The sequence below is a fragment of the Fusarium odoratissimum genome (assembly GCF_000260195.1).
Source record: "Fusarium odoratissimum NRRL 54006 unplaced genomic scaffold supercont1.19, whole genome shotgun sequence".
NCBI lineage: Eukaryota > Fungi > Ascomycota > Sordariomycetes > Hypocreales > Nectriaceae > Fusarium > Fusarium odoratissimum.
The window spans coordinates 387,270-405,788 of NW_022158704.1; the positions used below are offsets into that span (position 1 = coordinate 387,270).

The 18,519-nt window shown below is 48.5% G+C and overlaps 9 protein-coding genes across 10 annotated transcripts; 7 read left to right on the forward strand and 2 right to left on the reverse strand.

Moving 5' to 3' along the window:
- The first annotated feature begins 213 nt into the window (after positions 1 to 213).
- Positions 214 to 3,718, forward strand: FOIG_10753 (potassium/sodium efflux P-type ATPase, fungal-type). 2 transcript variants are annotated; one of them, XM_031211222.1, is made up of 4 exons: positions 214 to 524; positions 575 to 1,457; positions 1,515 to 2,980; positions 3,035 to 3,718. In XM_031211222.1, the coding sequence occupies exons 1-4, from the start codon at positions 270 to 272 to the stop codon at positions 3,662 to 3,664; spliced, it is 3,234 nt and encodes a 1,077-aa protein (XP_031059155.1). In that variant the 5' UTR covers positions 214 to 269; the 3' UTR covers positions 3,665 to 3,718. The 2 variants fall into 2 exon arrangements, with proteins under 2 accessions (XP_031059155.1, XP_031059156.1); XM_031211223.1 differs by having other exon boundaries at positions 214 to 1,457.
- Positions 3,630 to 4,554, reverse strand: FOIG_10754 (uncharacterized protein). The gene has a single exon (XM_031211224.1). It carries the CDS (start codon positions 4,467 to 4,469, stop codon positions 3,705 to 3,707), a length of 765 nt encoding a protein of 254 aa, XP_031059157.1. The 5' UTR covers positions 4,470 to 4,554; the 3' UTR covers positions 3,630 to 3,704.
- A 654-nt stretch (positions 4,555 to 5,208) lies between these two features.
- Positions 5,209 to 7,387, forward strand: FOIG_10755 (uncharacterized protein). Its single transcript, XM_031211225.1, has 3 exons — positions 5,209 to 5,958; positions 6,009 to 6,465; positions 6,521 to 7,387. Exons 1-3 carry the CDS (start codon positions 5,445 to 5,447, stop codon positions 7,212 to 7,214), a joined length of 1,665 nt encoding a protein of 554 aa, XP_031059158.1. The 5' UTR covers positions 5,209 to 5,444; the 3' UTR covers positions 7,215 to 7,387.
- Positions 7,388 to 7,705: 318 nt separating this feature from the next.
- FOIG_10756 (uncharacterized protein) lies at positions 7,706 to 11,021 on the forward strand. The gene has a single exon (XM_031211226.1). The coding sequence runs from the start codon at positions 8,331 to 8,333 to the stop codon at positions 10,062 to 10,064; it is 1,734 nt and encodes a 577-aa protein (XP_031059159.1). The 5' UTR covers positions 7,706 to 8,330; the 3' UTR covers positions 10,065 to 11,021.
- A 23-nt stretch (positions 11,022 to 11,044) lies between these two features.
- On the forward strand, positions 11,045 to 11,441 carry FOIG_10757 (uncharacterized protein; the record flags this gene model as incomplete). The annotated part of the gene is made up of 2 exons (XM_031211227.1): positions 11,045 to 11,241; positions 11,294 to 11,441. The coding sequence occupies 2 exons, from the start codon at positions 11,045 to 11,047 to the stop codon at positions 11,439 to 11,441; spliced, it is 345 nt and encodes a 114-aa protein (XP_031059160.1).
- A 443-nt stretch (positions 11,442 to 11,884) lies between these two features.
- FOIG_10758 (uncharacterized protein) lies at positions 11,885 to 12,586 on the forward strand. The gene is made up of 4 exons (XM_031211228.1): positions 11,885 to 12,010; positions 12,068 to 12,184; positions 12,239 to 12,296; positions 12,347 to 12,586. Exons 1-4 carry the CDS (start codon positions 11,957 to 11,959, stop codon positions 12,550 to 12,552), a joined length of 435 nt encoding a protein of 144 aa, XP_031059161.1. The 5' UTR covers positions 11,885 to 11,956; the 3' UTR covers positions 12,553 to 12,586.
- On the reverse strand, positions 12,463 to 14,427 carry FOIG_10759 (uncharacterized protein). The gene has a single exon (XM_031211229.1). The coding sequence runs from the start codon at positions 14,346 to 14,348 to the stop codon at positions 12,609 to 12,611; it is 1,740 nt and encodes a 579-aa protein (XP_031059162.1). The 5' UTR covers positions 14,349 to 14,427; the 3' UTR covers positions 12,463 to 12,608.
- Positions 14,428 to 15,848: 1,421 nt separating this feature from the next.
- FOIG_10760 (uncharacterized protein) lies at positions 15,849 to 17,028 on the forward strand. The gene is made up of 2 exons (XM_031211230.1): positions 15,849 to 16,229; positions 16,284 to 17,028. Exons 1-2 carry the CDS (start codon positions 16,028 to 16,030, stop codon positions 16,916 to 16,918), a joined length of 837 nt encoding a protein of 278 aa, XP_031059163.1. The 5' UTR covers positions 15,849 to 16,027; the 3' UTR covers positions 16,919 to 17,028.
- A 418-nt stretch (positions 17,029 to 17,446) lies between these two features.
- Positions 17,447 to 18,202, forward strand: FOIG_10761 (uncharacterized protein; the record flags this gene model as incomplete). Its single annotated transcript, XM_031211231.1, has 3 exons — positions 17,447 to 17,777; positions 17,827 to 18,034; positions 18,085 to 18,202. Exons 1-3 carry the CDS (start codon positions 17,660 to 17,662, stop codon positions 18,200 to 18,202), a joined length of 444 nt encoding a protein of 147 aa, XP_031059164.1. The 5' UTR covers positions 17,447 to 17,659.
- Between the last annotated feature and the right edge of the window lie 317 nt (positions 18,203 to 18,519).

Genomic DNA, 18,519 nt, shown 5'->3' on the forward strand with positions numbered 1-18,519 from the left:
CCAAGACAGAGCCCCATCTTCTGTCATGAAATTTGCTACGACTGGACGGTTGACGAAGCAGCCAGAATGACAACGGCAAAAGTTGCTTCGGTCGGTCTAGTCATGAGGGCTGCACCGTTTCTTGGCTTCCCCACAAGGTGTAATTGGTGAAAGTCGCCATGTAAACCTCCAAGTATATAAGATCAGGCTGCCTGGCCAATGACTTGAGAATGGAATCCCTCTCGTTACGCATCTTCTTTAGTTATCACTCTCCTTTGGTGGCAGCGACAATGTCTCCCAAGTCAACCCCCCCAGGCATGGGACATCATGTTTCTGGTCAATCCAACAAACCGCTGTCGCGCCCAGCGCATGCTTTGCCAGCTGATACAGTCATCCAACAGCTCAACACGACCCCGGCTACTGGCTTAAGTGCTTCTGAGGCATCGCAACGGCTTGCTGAGTATGGACCCAATGATCTTGGCGAGGAAGAGGGCGTGAAGCCCATCAAGATCTTCATTGAGCAGATCTGTAATTGCATGACCTTGGTAACGCCAATCTTCCGCTATCACCGACTCTCAGTGACTGACACATATAGGTCCTCATTCTAGCCCTCGCCGCAAGTTTCGGTATACAAGCTTGGATTGAAGGCGGTGCTCTCGCTCTAATTATCCTCCTCAACATTGTCATAGGTTTCTTCCAAGACCTACAAGCCGCTCGAACCGTCCACTCTCTCAAGTCTCTCAGTCTCCCAACGGCCAACGTATTCCGTGATGGGAAGACAATCACGATCCAAACAAGCGAAATCGTACCGGGCGACATCATCGATCTCAAGATGGGCGACTCTGTACCAGCTGATATTCGCCTCTTTGAAGTTTCCAACTTCGAGTCAAACGAGGCATTGCTCACTGGAGAGTCTCTGCCTGTGCGCAAGAATCCTACGATGCAGTTCGATGATGGCACAGGACCGGGCGATCGTCTCAACGTCTGCTACAGCTCTACTATCGTTACCAAGGGTCGTGGCAGAGGTGTTGTATTTGCTACTGGGGCTTATACTGAGATAGGCGCTATTGCAGCTGCTCTGAAAGACACAGGACGAAAGAGACGGGAAGTCAAACGTGACGACAACGGCAAAGCATCATTTGTATCGCATCTTACCAAATGGTTGCTCACAACGTATGATGTTATTGGAGAATTTTTGGGCGTTAACGTGGGAACTCCCCTCCAGAGGAAGCTATCGCAGCTATTCCTCTACGTCTTCGGCTTCGCAATCGTCTGCGCCATCATTGTCCTCGCAGCCAACAAATTCGACCCACGCAAAGATGTTATCATCTACGCTGTTGCTACTGCCGTGGGAACACTACCTGTCTCTTTGATCTTGGTCTTGACTATTACTATGGCTGCGGGAACGAAGCAGATGGTGGGCCGTAAGGTTGTTGTGAGGAACATGCAGAGTTTGGAAGCACTTGGAGGAGTCACCAGTAAGTATTTATGTGTTCTTATGACTTCAGTGACTATAGGAACTAACAAATGGATAGACATCTGCTCTGACAAGACAGGTACCCTAACCCAAGGCAAGATGGTGGTCAGAATGGCCTGGCTTCCAGGACACGGTACTTACTCAGTGGAATCTACGAACGAACCCTACAACCCTCAAGTTGGAGGTATTGAATTCACTCCTTTACAGCCTACAGATCTACCAGCACAAGACCAAGAAGCAAAGTCACACAGCATCAACCCCCATGATGAGCCCGATACCAACGAAGCACTCAAGCATTACCTGGATATCGCTTCCCTTGCCAATCTCGCTGTCGTAGAGAAAGGACACAAGGACAATGGTCCGGAAGAGTGGCTTGTACAAGGTGATCCTACGGAAATTGCTATTCAAGTCTTTGTGACTCGCTTCAACTGGAACCGCATGTCTTTATCATCAGGACCAAGCCCAAGATGGAAACAGCTGGCTGAGTTCCCATTCGACTCAGAGGTTAAGAAGATGTCGGTGGTATTCCAAAATACTCTTTCTAAAGATACGCATATCTTCACCAAGGGCGCAGTCGAGCGGGTTCTCGGTAGCTGTGTATCTATGGAAGAGTCTGGTAGAATTGAGCCTCTCGACGAACCGGCAAAGGAAACCATCTTGGCCAACATGGAGGCATTTGCACGTCTTGGTCTTCGAGTTCTCGCCCTTGCTAGTCGATCTCCTGTCACTGGCCTCCCTGAAGATCTCTCATCAGCCATCGACAGATCTGAGTTTGAGAAGGACCTGGTATTTCGCGGACTCATCGGTATCTATGACCCCCCACGCCCCGAGACACGCGATAGTGTGCAGATGTGCCAGAAAGCTGGTATCAGCGTGCACATGCTAACCGGCGACCATCCCGAAACCGCACGAGCCATCGCCGCTGAAGTCGCTATCATCCCGTCCCCAGAACGAATGCGAATGGTCAGGAGGGATATTGCTGACACGATGGTTATGGCGGCTCATGATTTCGACCACCTTTCAGATGCGGACCTCGATGCGATGCCGGAGTTGCCGCTTGTTGTAGCGCGTTGCTCTCCCACGACAAAGGTTCGCATGATCGAGGCTTTGCATCGCCGGGGACGCTACGTTGCCATGACTGGTGATGGAGTCAATGACAGTCCTAGCTTGAAGCACGCTGACGTCGGTATTGCGATGGGTCTCAATGGCTCGGATGTTGCAAAAGAGTCTTCTGATATCATCTTGACCGACGATAACTTTGCCTCTATCCTTAATGCTATTGAAGAGGGCCGCCGGATTTTCGACAACATCCAGAAGTTCATCCTCCATGTCCTTGCTGCCAACGTCGCTTTCGTCACCTGCCTTCTGGTAGGGTTGTCCTTCAAAGATGACAGCGGTGTATCTATCTTTGTCTTGACACCTGTTGAGATTATTTGGATGTTGCTTGTTGCTGGAGCGTTTACGGAGACTGGCCTTGGGTTTGAGCAAGCGAGTCCTGATATTCTTCGTCGACCACCTCAAAGTGTAAGTCAAGACTTTACCTTATTTTCACGTGCCTGTCACTAACGCATTTAACAGCTCAAGTATGGTGTTTTCACTCCAGAATTCTTAGTTGACCTCGTGGTCTATGGTATCCTCATGCTCATCAGCATCCTTGGTTCTTCAGTCATCGTTCTATACGGCTTCAACGACCAAGGCTTGGGACACGACTGCAACAGCGAATACTCTACCTCCTGCGACACAGTATTTACAGCCAGATCAACAGCTTTCACCACAATGACATGGGACTTTCTACTCTTTGCTTGGCAACTCGTTGACTTCCGCCGCTCATTCTTTGCTGAGATCTTCGAAAAGGGTGGCAGTTTTAAGGCCTGGACCAAGCGTCTCTGGAAGAATCCCTTCCTCTTTTGGTCTGTCACTTTGAGTACTGTTCTCATTCCACCAACACTCTACATCCCTGTCATCAACCATGTTGTCTTTATGCACAATCCCATAACTTGGGAATGGGCGGTTATCTTTATTGCAGTTGGTGTTTTCTTTGCTGGAGCGGAGGGTTATAAATGGGCAAAGCGAGTTTATTTCCGACGTACGGTGGCGAAGGAGTTTCGAAAGGATATCACCGATGTTGAGCTTTATGCTTTTGGCCGGTACATGGATGGTTCAGAGGATGGTAGCGAGTCGAACTGCGATGTTGGCAAGAAGTGTTAGGCATGCATACATAGAGACATTTATAGAAAAGCGAGATCGTTTATTCTTCCACAATATACTTCCCACCCAGGAACGAAGTGTCCTCGAGGCTTGCTCTGAGACCCTTCATCTCCTCATCGAGCTCATCTTGTGAGCATGCTTGCTTAGCTGTCTCTAGATCAGCTATCATCACACCGTGACCATCACGAACCAGGAAATTGAACTTGTTTGTGTCACCCATCTTGATACGGAGTTCATGTAGCTTCTTCAGAGCCTTTTCGCATTCCTCAATGTCCCTTGACTCTGCTGGTCTTGTATACTCAATGAACTCCGTAACAAATCCGACTACACGTCCATCTTTACCTTCCGTAACATGACCAAGAAATGTGGGTACGACCTCGCTGTTCTGAAGCCATTCGTAAGCTGTAGTTTCAGCCTCGACATAGGCAACCTCCCAGGGCCAAACAGCAAATTTTACCAGCACAGGTTTACCAGCGTTGATATCGGGGTGCATCGAAACGTGAACTCGCTGTCTTAATCGCTCTTGTCGAGTAAGGTCGAGCTCGTTAAACCTCAGTGGATGCCAACAGTTCTGTGCTCCAGGAAATTGCACGATCTCGGTCTTAACGAATGAAGGTTCCCCTGTAGCCGGGTCTCGAGCAACATGGCCATTATTCCAGTCTCCGGGAGGGAATTGGGGGAAGAGATTCCCAAGAAGAATAGGCTCGAAAGCACGGTCTTCATGATCGCAGAGAAATGTGCCCAGCGCCGTGATAACGTATTTTACGAGGCTTCCATCGACGAGAAAACGATAATCGCTCTGCATAATGTCGTCTCCATCGAGGAGACATGCAAGCAACCTCACATTGGAGTTTTTCTATAGGTTCGTCATTTTTGAAATCAGTGTAGAGGTTGGCGGCAAGGCAGTGAACGAGGTTGGGTTGACTGTTGGTTCTGAGCAACATAACATGGTGCATCACTTGGGCCAATCAGCTGGCGCGTCGATTGCTGTTGGTCTCTGCATGGTTAGTACGGACGGGACTTGAGGGATCCCCTGGCTCAAAGATAGAAATATTCATGTTTCACGAAGACAGTTTCTATCTCATAATCATAACTCATGATTGAGGATCACATGCTGCGAAGACGTGGCAAAAAGGGTCTGGTGATAAGCACCTCACACAACGAATTATACATGATATTCTACTCTTGAATTGTGATTTCACGCATCTGCATATCTAGTGTATTTCAAATAGTTGGGAATTGATAGCTCTGGATAGGGATGAGATATCTATCTTTAGACTTTCGATAGCTCCCTTTATCTTGTGTCGAACTCTCTTCAAGCAAGTGAATTTATCTCTTTTGGCAGGTGTTTAAATCAAAGCCTCCCTCAGCTGACGACGATAGCATGCGGAGGCACGCAGCTCTAGCTGATCCAGGTATAGACTGGTCCAGACCCCCCGTGGCCATGCCTAGCATTGCTCCGCTTAAGCCGAGATGGCGGCCTGAATCTCAAGGCACCAACTCGTGAACCTCGATTCTTTGACATTCCCCAGCCTGGGCTTCGGAATTAACAAAATCAACCAAACATCTTACAAACCAGGTGCCAGGATCCCAGGATCAACAAAATTATATCCATTTCTACCAACAACGAGACCCTACCCACGACGTGCCATTGTTTTTGTCTCACTCATCTACTCTTCTCGCTAATCGCCCCTTGTTTTGCCTCTGGTTATCTTAATAAGCAACGAGGCAAGGCTACAGTTTGAGGCCTCAATCTCTCCCATCCCACTTATCTTATCCGATGTCAACTTCGCCCCCCGACAGCGACAGTATCTCATCAACCACCGTCCAAGTAGCCAAGAAAGCCTGTCACAGCTGTCGCCGTGCGAGACTTCGCTGCGATAGGTCTATCCCGCACTGCTCGAAATGCGCTTCCAGGGGGGTTGAATGCCTGGGCTATGGCCGGCTATTTCTATGGACTGGCTCAGTAGCCACGCGGGGGAAATTGGCTGGACAGAGTTCTAGTGCCTCCGTGTGTCGATTACCCAAGCAAGGTGAATCGGACATGACTATTGATGTGCCATCCGATGTTCAATCTTCCGATATGCAAATGGGATCCTTCGATACTCAAGGCTTTGAGCCAGGGGCATGGGGTTTAGTGTCGCCTCAGGAAAATCAACTCTTTGTTCTGAACAAAACTAAGCCATGGTCCCCTCCTTCGCCCCCTTCACCAACATCATCAAACTCTCCGTGGACGTTGGTCGATCCATTATTTCAGGACATGACGCATTCCCAGAGATGGTACTTGAATTATTGTATGACTTCTCAAGACATTGGTCTTTCATGATGCTAACCCTCAACTCAGATTCAACTCGAGTTAGCCTGGATCTCGTTGGTGATGACCAAACCAACGGTAACAGAAATCCATATCTAAATCTTCTGCAACTCACAAATGAGCATTCATTTTTACAACAAATTATCATTGCAGTATCTGCATCTCATATGTGCAATTTATCAAGATCATGGCTAGGCCCTAACTCATATGAAAGAGAAGAGGCACCAAAGAAATTGCTTATGGATGCTCTCGTTGCCAAACAAAAAGGACTGCAAATGATGCCCGACGCCTTACGAAATATTGACACCATTGGAGCCGATGTAATTCTTGCTACTGTTTTGTTTCTCATCAACTCAGAGCTCATCGAGTCTGGTTGGCAAAGTTGGCGGCCTCATCTCGAAGGCGCGAAGAAGCTTTTGAATATGATAGAACCATATACTGGCTCTGACACAACTCTGAGAGACTATATTGTTGCGGACTGTTATGTGTAAGTGGAGATACTTTTAATTCAAGACTGACTCGATGCTAACTGACTCATGTAGCTATTGCACATTGAGCTTGTCTTTCAACCCATCACAACCGGGCACCCAGGCAGCATCATTTGCACCAAGTCAAGTCAAGGCAACATTATCACGAACCAACAACTCTTTCTTCTGTTGCCCACCTGAAGTTCTCGACATCCTCCGTGAGACAGCACAGCTTTTGCATGCCGAAGCTCAAGGGAACGTCTCCAGCAATGAAGCGCTTATCGAATTCACCAACCTACTAGACCGCGTACAACGTCTCGACGTCCTCAAATGGGCAAAGGACAGAATGCCAGATGCAAGCAAAGCCGCCCTATGGAGTAGTGCCCGAACTGGCTCCGCGCACAGATTGGCAACATGCCTCTACATCATCCAGGCAGCTCCCGCACTACGAGCCAGGATGCCAGACCAAGTTCCCAAAACACTCATCCAGGATCTTTACGAGACGCTCCTACCACAGCCTGACGAAGACCCAAACTTCAAAGCCACGGGCTGGCCCACCTTTATTTATGGAACAACGGCAACGACGCCGGAGAGCCGGGCGTGGGTTATGGATCGATTAAAGGCGGTAGCGCAAATCAACCCGTGGGGATTTCTATACTCTGCAATTGATACGTTGCAGATTTTGTGGAAGCATGAGAATGGCGATGATGGATGTATGAATTGGCTGCAGAAACTCAAGGATTTGAACGTGGACTTTTTGATGGTCTAGGTCTGGCGCTGAGATGGGATCATGGGAAAACAGGACATTTTGATACCACAGCAATGATGTATAGCAACTATGTATGAGAGCGACGTAGGAATGTTTGACACGACTTTTCCGCAACGTACTTCGTTTCATGGATGGAAATTTTGCCAGAAACCTTGAATCATGTTGCTGACCTGGTGAGCTGTTAGGCTCCAGTAATCCTTGCCCTTGACCTGGCGTCCAGAAGGCATGGGCCATGCGGTTTTTTCTTCATGGCTGAGAAAAGGGGAAGCATGTGGTTGCATCACGATCGCGATACTGAACCGAGCTGGCGACCTTGATAAGGCCAAGTCAAGGTTCAATGGAGTTGACCTAATGGTAACTCCCATTTGATTGTTACAGTTGAGGGCTGTACGGTACTCCGTACCTTGACACGGAAGTCGGCCGGTGACTAATCAGTCGGCCGAGCCTATTTGTCAATGGCTGGAGGAGTGGACACTTTTCGCGAACGGACAGGAACAGCAACGTCAACATCAATTTGTCTGAAAGTCTTATCGTGTGCGTCGCATCGCTTCAATTATACTCAGAATACTACTCTTCAAACTGAGAGTGATCGCCGAACCTCATCGGGGAAGACTGTCGAGAAAAAAGATGGCAACTTGCCCCAGGGATCATCTGTCCAATACCAGCGCAAAACACGCACGCGACCTTATCTCTCCATCACGGAAGTGGTGTGCCGTCTTCCACACCATGACATCAACAGCTTAAACCTTTTCAATTCTACCCAGCCAAACGTACCACAAATTGTCAGACGCACTACCCTTTGTGGAATCGCTCCGGTCTCCCCATTGCGGCCCGACATGGGAATGAACCTTCTGGTGGGGGACTGGTCCGAAAGATATGGATCCTTGGGCATAATATAAAAAATTTCCTCCCCTCCCCTTCTCTCTGCGATCGCTGCTCTGTTCTAACCTAGGAAATCGCTATCGCATACAGACAATGTCTTGCTGACTCTCGATCGATATCCTGCATACCCATACCTATCCTCCTTAACGCGTGTGAATGCGGCTCCAAGGAGCCGTTTGCCCCAAGACGACTTAACAAGACCCCACTACCAAGTACCACTGCAAATCGACGCGGATGGCCGTTCCATCAGCTCGCGATCTCGATGAAGTCCTTCCGGGTACACGACGTCTCTTCGCCGACGAGCACGCCAGTGTCGCTTCCGGTGATGCCAGTATCGAAAAGCACGGCGATGTCATCCTCGTCCCCCCTCCGACAAAGTCTCCCAATGATCCATTGAACTGGAGTCTTGCGCGCAAGACCTGGCATTCGTTTCTCGTGTGCTACATTGTCGCTTTGACCGCCGCCACCTCCAATGTCGCCGGCGCTGCAAGCACAGGTGTCAATGAACAATACGGGATTAGTTACGATGTTTTCAATACGGGCGCTGGTGTGCTCTTTGTCGCAATCGGATACTGGACGCTTCTCAGCTCGCCTGCGACGCATCTTTACGGACGACGAATTCTATACTTGGTAGGGACGGTATGGGGTCTTATTGGCAACATTTGGTTCGGCCATTTGAAGAACACCGGCGACACGATCTGGTCCCAGCTCTTTGTCGGGGCTTCCGAGTCTGTCGCTGAGGCCGTTGTTCAATTGTCTCTGCTGGACATTTGGTTCGAGCACCAGAATGGTACTTCGCTGGGTATGTATACCCTTGCCACTACAGTCGGAACCTATGTTGGTCCTTTGATCGGAGGCCATTTGGCAGAGAATGTCGGGTGGCGCTGGATTGGCCACATGGGCGCAATTGCCTCAGGCTTCACCCTCGTCCTCTTTTACTTCGGTCTTGAGGAGACAGCCTTTGAGCGCAATCGCTACCTCAACCTCCACCAGGCTGAGGAGCGCGACGCCAGCCGCGGCAATGTTGAGGGTATTCCCGCGGCTACTGGCGACCATGTTGTCACCAAGGATGCCGAGGAGAAGAACCTATCGCCTCCAATTGACGAAGAAGCTGCGATCTCTCAAACCGCATCTGCAGTGCGACGAGAGGAGGTCGAGCGCAACAGACTCGAGGCCTCGTTCGCGCGCAAGAAGTCTTACTGGCAGCGCATTGCTCTTATCACTCCAGCGTCCAACCTGCGCGGTTTGGGATTGACGCAGTATGTCCACCGCCTGTGGCACACGATGCGCATCTTTTCCTTTCCCGCAGTTTGGTTCGCTGGTCTTCAGTGGGGAATGCAGAACATTGCATTGTCCTTCTACCTCACCGTCGAGGAGGATTACTGGGTGAACGAGCCGTACAACTACAGCGACTCTGCTGTCGCCAACATGAACATTCCTTGTCTGATTGGAAGTGTCATCGGCTGTTTCTACGGCGGATACTGCAGCGACAAGTTCATCCTCTGGAAGGCTAAACGTAACAACGGCATTATGGAGGCCGAGTTCCGTCTCTACCTCATGGCCCTCTGCGTGATCATCTTCCCATTGGGTATGTGGCTATTCGGTATCGGCTCAGCGCATGGTTGGGACTGGCCTGTTCCCTACGTCGCGCTGGGCTTTATCGGCTTCGGCTACGGTTGCGCTGGTGATCTGAGCATCACGTATCTAGCCGACAGCTATCCCGACATGGTTCTCGAGGGCATGGTTGGTGTCGCCGTCATCAACAACACCCTCGCCACCATCTTCACATTCGTGTGCAGCTACTGGATCGACACCGGTCTACAGAACTCCTTCATCGAGCTTGGTGTTCTTAGCTTTGTCATTATCATGTCGTCGCTGCCCATGGCTATTTGGGGCAAGGCGTCGCGTCGCTGGACTTTGGAGCGGTATGCCAACTTCTTGCGCATTCGCGATGGTATGGACGGTTGAAAGGAGGATAGGTATCATTCCTTTTCCTTGGGCAGACCGAGTGGTCTGAATCGACAGGTTGTGTTTATGGTCAGAGTCAAGGCTTGCTAATAGTTCAAGCTTACTCCGGCTGTAACAGATTTGAGTCTCGGGTGCTTCGCTGAAGTGAAGCATCATTATTTGTGTTCTCCAGATATTGTTTTATATATGCTTAATAAGTATTTACCCCGGCTAATGAATGTTTTGGTCTATACATCGGTGTCCTGTTGCCCAACAACTCTGCGACGCCAGTCTACCTGTTGGTTGCAGGCCCCATGCCATCCATTGCTTGCGAATCCCCGCCGCAGAAGCAACATCTTGTCAAGCACCCCCTGACAGTGACTCGACCCTATCCTTTTCTCCCTAGCCTCCGTGAAGCCTTACCCGTTCAGTATATCAGCTCCTCTGACAAGACCCTTAATGCAACTGATTTCCCAATCCAGAACTCGTGGACCAAGACTTTAAATAGTCTCCCCCTTATTTTCCACTTCTATTCCCGAAACTATCACGAGGCCCGACAAACACTGAAAAAGACCGTTTGACCTTCCCTTTAATGGATCTCAGCTTGTGCTTAGTGCGATCTAGATCGCCTCGTTAACAGCTCATGCCCCTTTGACGGTTGGGTCTGTGGCGTTTAGGATATCTGACTAGGAGCTGCCAACGGTGCGCTAGTTGTAGAAAACGTGGGAAATCGATGGACGATGGCGATAACCTCGTGGTGCTAGGCGTTCTTTTTATTAAAACCGTTGGGGCTTTTTATCGGTGTGGGAAGGGTTTTCAGGGGAAGGGTATGTTCAATGTGGAGTTGGCATAGAGCTGAGGTGAAGTAGTTGTGTATAAAGAGCACACAAATATCCCACATCCTCATCATTTTCAGTAAATTATTCACTCAAGTCTACCAGAAAACAATCAATTAAGCTTCTTAAATTTCTCTCTGACAAACACATCCCAAGATCCTCACCATGAAGCTCACTCTCATCACCGCTCTCATTGCCCCTGTCCTGGCTATCAACATCCCTAAGGAACTCCAGGAGCGCTCCGGCTGCGGCGATAACTGTGCCCGAGCCGTTGTCCCTGGCTTCCGTGGCCCTGCCGTCGTTGCTTCTTACAAGGCTGAGTGTGAAGCTTATCTCCAGGTCACTACTACTCCTGATGCAAGGTAAGCCACATGTACTTAATCCTCATTGGGGTCTTTGACTGATGATATCAAGCACTGTTTATGTTACCAAGTCTATTCCTACCTATGCTAGTGCTTGCTCTGGAGAGCCTCGCTATCTTACGGCTTGCTCGTGTGCCAGTGCCTCTGTTGTTACCGTTGCGGCGCCTACTCCCACCGTTACCAAGGTTGTCTTTGTTTAAGCTTATTCCCAGCATACCGGGTTTCTTGGATCCCCAATACGTAATGCATTGCATAGATAGGGGGGCATTGAGTTCGACTTGATTAGTGTATGACTTGAATACAAGACGTGAGGGAGCTCGACGATTGGTACTATGTAGACACGGCATAGTCTATCAAGTTCTTTAATACAAGCTTTCGCAAATCACTACTGGATACCCGAACCTCAGATCCGGAAGATACAAGTTCATAGTCGTGGCTCTCGCCTCTGTTCAACCACTGGAGCCCAAAATTGGGTGATCTACTATTTATGAAGTTCCACATAGTATGGCCGCTATCTAAACTATCTGGGTACCTCACTATGTGGTCCGGAAGTCGCGGGCTTAGTCAGTGTAGCGGTCAACCTTATCCAAAAAAAAAATAATTTGACTAGTGAGGGGGTATAAATTTCACGATACATGAAAACGCTTCTGGGCAATTCCCGATTACAACAACTGCGAACACAAGTAAAGGGGAAACAAATAAAATAAATTTGAAAATGTCTTCAGATCTTCAGCTCTCAAAAGAAGAGGCTATGGCTTGGCTGGTTGAAGTACGTCTATCTTTTGCACACTGAACTCTGTTGATATTGACACATTTCTCTTCACAGAACAACGCCTATAGTGCCAAAATGGATGTAGACGCATGGCTCGATAAGTTTTATACAGCAGATGCCACAGTCCAATTCGCGAATAGCCCGGCGCGCTCCGTCATGGATGCTAGAGAAGTAGACTACACAAACCAGAACCTGTTCCCTTCCACATGCTGATGGTGTATCCAGATGTTCAAAGCTATATGGGCTAAGTTCGATGGATTAGAACATGATGTTATCCATGTTGGTAAGTTAATATACATCACAAGTTCTCCTGCAAATTTCTCACGAGCCTAGATTATGTGAGCCCCTGTATCTATCATCGTTGTGATGTTCGGTATCTTGTCAAGGGAGACGATCCCAAAACGCAAAAAATCAAAGTTCCAGCACTTGCTACGATGTTGATGAAGAGGGACGAGGATGGCAACTTAAAGTCGTATAAGATGGAGGTTTTTATAGATCCCTCGCCTGTATTTGCACGCATTTCCGAGAAAGGTCTCTGAAGTTTGAAATCTTTAGCATTCCTAGTAACAGACAACTCGTCACCATGAGTTGAAGTCTATCTGTAGGAAACTCTCTTCTTTGTGACTGTTGCCCAACTCCCATCAACACTCAGGCGCTGGTAAGCCAATTCTTTCACAATCTTGTTATCAAAGGACAGGACAAACGAGCCTTCATGCCTGTCAGCTTTCACAGACGTTGCAACTGTATTTCCAGGCAGTGTAACAACCCTATTCGTTCCTTCAAGAATATCAAAAGGTGCACCTGGCTTGGATTCAACACGAATCTGATATTCATGCGCTCTCTTCTTCGAATCAGAGCACTTTGCATCCATCTTGATGGGATACGTGTTCTTCGGTAAAGGTTGATCAAGTGGTGTAAGATCCATGCTTAGAGCATCATTTGTCCCGAAGTAAACAGCAGACTCATCGAGAGTCATCCGAGTCGTGTAAATGGAACGATCACGCTCTGTGCTGTTACGGGCATGATGCACATAAAACAGCTCAGCACCGGGAGGTGTTCGTAGTGTAACTTCCTGAGCGCCAACTTTCTTATTGTGCTTAGCAGGTGAAGCAACAATGCTACCATGGCCAGTTGAGTAGATTGGAATCTCGGCATCGGGCTTTTGCGAAAGGATAGGGTTGTTCGAAGATTTTCGGAATGGACCAAATGGGGACTTTGCAGTTGCGAAGCCAACGCCATAGTTGGATGCTTCGTAGTTATTGGCGCTGTATGTTAGAAGATAGATAGGTTTTCCATCCTTGCCAGGTCTCGTGATGGCAGTGCTCCCTTCAGCCCAACGGCGATCTTTCTTCGTGCCATTGTACTTTTTATAGTCGTCAACATGAAAGTTCTCCCACTCTTGCGGATCAGCGCCGTAGGAAATAACAGTCTTCCAGCCGTCTTTGCGCGGTGGTGATCCAATCTCCCCAGTGCCGTTGTAAGAGGTGATGTTCGAGGGAAGTTTTGGCGCATCCTTGGCATGGATGTTCCTTTGTGAGGCGATGATTTGTGGCATGGTTGATGCCTTTGGATCGTCCCACCAAGCGCGTTCCATCTCTACCACGATGATATTCGACTCCTCTATGTACTTGCCCAGCTTCTTATCCCAATTCCAGTTTCGGTATGCATTCCGTGAAAGGTAGAGATAAATGCGCTCATCATTGTCGAAGAAGATGTTGACATCAATGGTGGGGATATATGTTCCCTTGGGCGCCGTCTGACCCTTTGCAAGACTCTGCGGTGGCAGCATCTGCTTCTCGTCCATGATGAGGTTGACATCGTGATAGTCGGGATCGAAAGGGTAGTAGTCAATCGGCTTAGACTCAATTTCCCTAAACGGTCCCGTCGGTGAACGAGAGACAGCCACGCCAATTTTAGACGGCTCTTCAAAGTCCGAGTATCGGAAGTAATCCTTTGCCAGGTCCTCCCGCAACCGGCCAGCAAAGAAGAAAAAGTACCATCCGGTTTTCTCATTGTAGTATGTCTCGGGAGCCCAGTACCAGTCACGCGCCCAACAGGCCTGACCACCTTCGATGCGGTTCATGTCATCATCGTAGCACGCTTTCAGCACACCACCGGGATGTTTGTGCCAAGTTGACAGGTCAGGACTGGTGTATATCGCGAACAGACTTCCTGGGTCTGCTCCTTCTGTTGAGTAAGCATAATACTGGCCTGTTTTGTAGTCGTAGATCACATGAGGATCCGCGCCGGGATGGTTGGCTGAATTGTGAAACTGAGGCGGTCTTGAAGCCAGTGAGGATACGCAAAGGCACGTGATGATACTGAAAAGCTTCATTTTGACGGTCGCATCATGATAAGAATATGCGGAGAAGAAACCGAGATTGTAATTGAAGACGGTTTTATAGACTATCTTGTTCTTGATGACATTGTTCTTTCCCCTCTTTACTAACCGAAAACCTGAATCGGTCCGAGCAGGAGTGTCATCCTTGATCGACCTCGGTGTAATATGAGGCGAGTCTTCATAACTATCTTCTGCAGCTATTATCAACCATAAACCATTAGGTGTCGTGTGGTTCTGAACCGTTGAAAATTCTCAACGACTGAATTGACTTCAACGAAATGTCAATTAAACAGCAAATCTCCCACGCAAGCCCCTTAGACCAGGTTGATCGAGTGATCAATCGGCATTCCAGTGCATCAACATCATGACGTTCCATTCTCCACACAAGCTCAAATAGCCTAAATTCTGGGGCCGCGACTAGTCTGCGCAGCCGGGTTACACTTCTCGCACGAGTCAAGGCAAATAGCATTCATCGTTGGAGGCTTGCATATGTTCCGTGGTGTCCTCGCCGTTGTCCTCGCGTTTGTGGCGGTGGCCCAGTCTTTGACAAGTAAAACTCTAACTATCACATTCCGACAATCAGGTTTCTATGACGGTGAGAGTTCATGGTCCTTTGTTGGGCTGGCTGGGAAACGAGTTAAGTTCGGCCAAGACTAGGCTGCGAGATTTTGAAAAGCTGGAAGAGATTGGCGATGGTGCTGAGTGGTTCGGAAGAAGGGATATGCTGAGATCTCAGTTCCGATCTTATGGGTCTACTAAGTCCGGGTAGATGTCCCGTCCGCTGAGCGCATCTGAGACATCCATTTCGATCGCAAACTACCATCTGAGGACTGACAATTATCTCAGCTGAAGCTTAGCCAGCCATGAAGCTGACAACAATGATCCAGAATCTCTTGGACCTCGGCAGTCACGCAAACCCAATCCTATTCTTAGCACCGCAGCATGGCAATCCTTAATCTTCCGATGATAGCTTTTCCCTCATAATCTCTGGAATGACGGTTCAAATAGCTTCAACTCCTTCTAACATAAGCCCATGGCTGAGGAGCTTGGGCCAGAGGTATACATCATCACCCGTCCAACCACTGTAGCTGCAGTTATACGGACCGGTCCGCATTCCAGCCTTTGTGTTATCATCATGAGGAGAAATTGTGATCATCGTGGCTTCAACTGAAACCAAACGGCCTGCAGGTCCAAGGAAACCAGGATTTGAATGAAAACAAATAACGACCTCAGTACCTTGCATGAACGAAAAAAACAAGAAATTCAAAAGTGAATTGGTGAATTGGTATGGATCTGCAAAAGTATCACTCGTTGTTTGTCCCGCATAGTCCGCATTTGGTATCGTGTCAGTTAACCTCCATAAACTCTACATAGCCCCAAGACGAGGCTGAACGTTTTCGGACTGTAGCTGACGCGGTTCAGTTTGTGATTGGTGACTAGGATATAAACTTTGCCAAGTGAGGATTTGTATCAGCCCCGGAACCAACAGTTCTATGATGCTCAGTTACGGGTTGCGAGTGGATGATCGTACAAACTGGATGGTATAGAAATCGCTCATGTCATGGTCAGAGCGGTGCCGTTGAGAATTATAAAGCCAGGAGCCATATCGTTGCAAAATCAAGTGTTGCAAAGTAACCCAAGTGAAGACTGCAGTACCTTGAGATAGCAGCAACATGTCTTCGTTTCAGATTTTGTCTCTTATCACAGCAGCTACTTCTGTTGTGGCACTTGCTGGGACACCAAATGTCTACGCTGGTAGTCGCCGAGGCTCATGCTATGATGATGCTGCAGCTGATGACACCTGCTGCTATTCATCACCTGCGAGACTAATTCAGACTCAAGTCTGGGATACACGACCAGTCACTGGACCTTTAGGTGAGTCTCTGTCCCCCGCATGAACAAGTCGGCTGTCTCTAACCTCTTCATCAGACTCATGGACTGTTGGTGGACTCTGGCCAATCCACAACGACGGCTCCCTCCCTACCCACTGCGACACCAACCGCACATACACAAACATCACACAAATCCTCTACCATGCAGGTGCCGAATATACCATTGACGATATGAACCAACTCTGGGAGTCACCCAATGGTGATAACGACGAGCTCTGGCAAGATCAATGGGCTAAGCATGGCACATGCTTCAGCACCTTGAGCCCGGAGTGCTTCAGCCACTATGAAGTCTCCGAAGAAGCAGCCCCGTACTTCAAAAAAGCCATGTCTCTCCACAAGAGGCTGCCGACGTATGACTGGCTTCGTGACGACGGCATTGTTCCTTCATATTCCATGTTTTATCGGCTCTCAGACATCCAAGATACTCTAGAGGATCATCATGGCTCCCGCGTGTCACTTCGCTGTGCCGGACAAAGAATACGTGAGATTGGGTATCACTTCAATGTTACAGGGACTTTGCAAGATGGCTTCTTTACTGACTCTGGCGCATTCGGCGATTTGGGCGATTGTCCAGAGCTGGTATTGTATGAACCGAAGGGGGAAACCAAGAAGGCAATTTTTAACTTTGAGACGTTTCATCCGCATACCGCTGCGGATGTGGAGGACCTTTAGCTCAGTCCATCAGTATACTTCACCTTAGCTTAGATAACCTTTTAATAAATTCCGTATGTAATCACGTACTTTACTTGAGAACTAGCAACCAATCAAGTGCCGTTTCCAAGTTCTCGATCGTTCTTTTCAACGTTATCAGCCCTGGAAATAGTCCAAGAGTACGGGCAACTTCTTGCCTTCGTCGAGACTTGTTCCAACCAAAGGTCAGGCTTTGGAGTTGATCCAGTATGCAGATATAAGTCAACATCGGACAACTTCATATCAGGATCACGGAATGTGGGCAATAGATGCAATGAAGGCCAACCCAGCTACTCAATCCAGAGGAAACATACCCCAGTCTACAATATCTCCGAAACCTCACCATCGGATTATCAGCTTGCTTCAGCCAAATATCTCCACCAGTCACAACCTCAAAACCTGCTGTTTCACCCAAACAACGCTGACAGACCCAGATAATATCCCATGCATGTTTTCAGGCCGCGTATAAATACGACAGCTGCCGTTGAGCTTGAGCCACTTTATCCTTGCTAGAATTGACCAAGGGGCGAGCGCTCCACCAAGAGAATCATGGATATCTCCACTATGGCATGTTTCGAAAACACGTCTTCAATTTCTTTGAAACAAAGGAGAGAAATTGTCGTATATAAGGTCTCCGAATATCTTGGAGCTACAGTCTTATCTTGACACAGCCAGACTATCAATTTCTTGTCGCCAAGACCTCAAAACCTCACATCACTCATCATGTATCCTCTCACTACACTAGCTTCGGTCCTTGCCGTTGCAGGCGCCGTTACTGCTACTCTTGAGCCTGCTCAGAGCAACACCAAGGGCAAATACCCCAAGAGCCCATCATGCTCTCGTGCGTCAACCTCATCCCCGCCGATATCCTATACTGACACTACAGCCAGCATCCAAGACCTCCAACGCCATCCAGGCCGCTGAATGTGCCTACAACACCCGTGTCTCTGGCCAGCAGACCTTTGCCATCTTCAAGGTCGATCACCAATATGATGCCAACAACGGTGCTCCCTACGGCACCTGCGAAGCTTACGAATGTGATGCTCCTACTTCCGACGAGCTCACTGCTGATGCGGATTACTGGACCTTTTTCTGGAAGTAGGTGTTCTAAAACAAATGTTTTATAGTACGGATCTGACGATTAATAGCGACAACGGAGAGTCTTCTGGAGTTGGGACAACCTGTATCAAGGATCCTAATGACGGAACATGTGGCTGTGAGAACTCTGACGGTACTTTTGTTTATGGCGGAACGAACTGCAAATAGACTGTCAATCCCGAAGCGAGATTCACATCGCTAGGTTGTTTGAAAGATGTACTTGCACCAATAAAGAGATCGAAAACTTCTTAGTACATACGATTTCCAATTAATACATGATATATAACCCTCTTTTTTTTTCAGGATCTTTCACGATTGTGACGCCCAAGTACGCGCTGCTGTAACGTCCGTCACCCAAAGACTGGCCACCCCCACAGACCGGCCACCCCGTGTAACGGTTGCACAAGCCGTTAAACCACAGGGCAAAAGATCGGGCCATAATCGCTATGTAAGCAATCATGGGTGTGCTACAGCTACCTTATAGA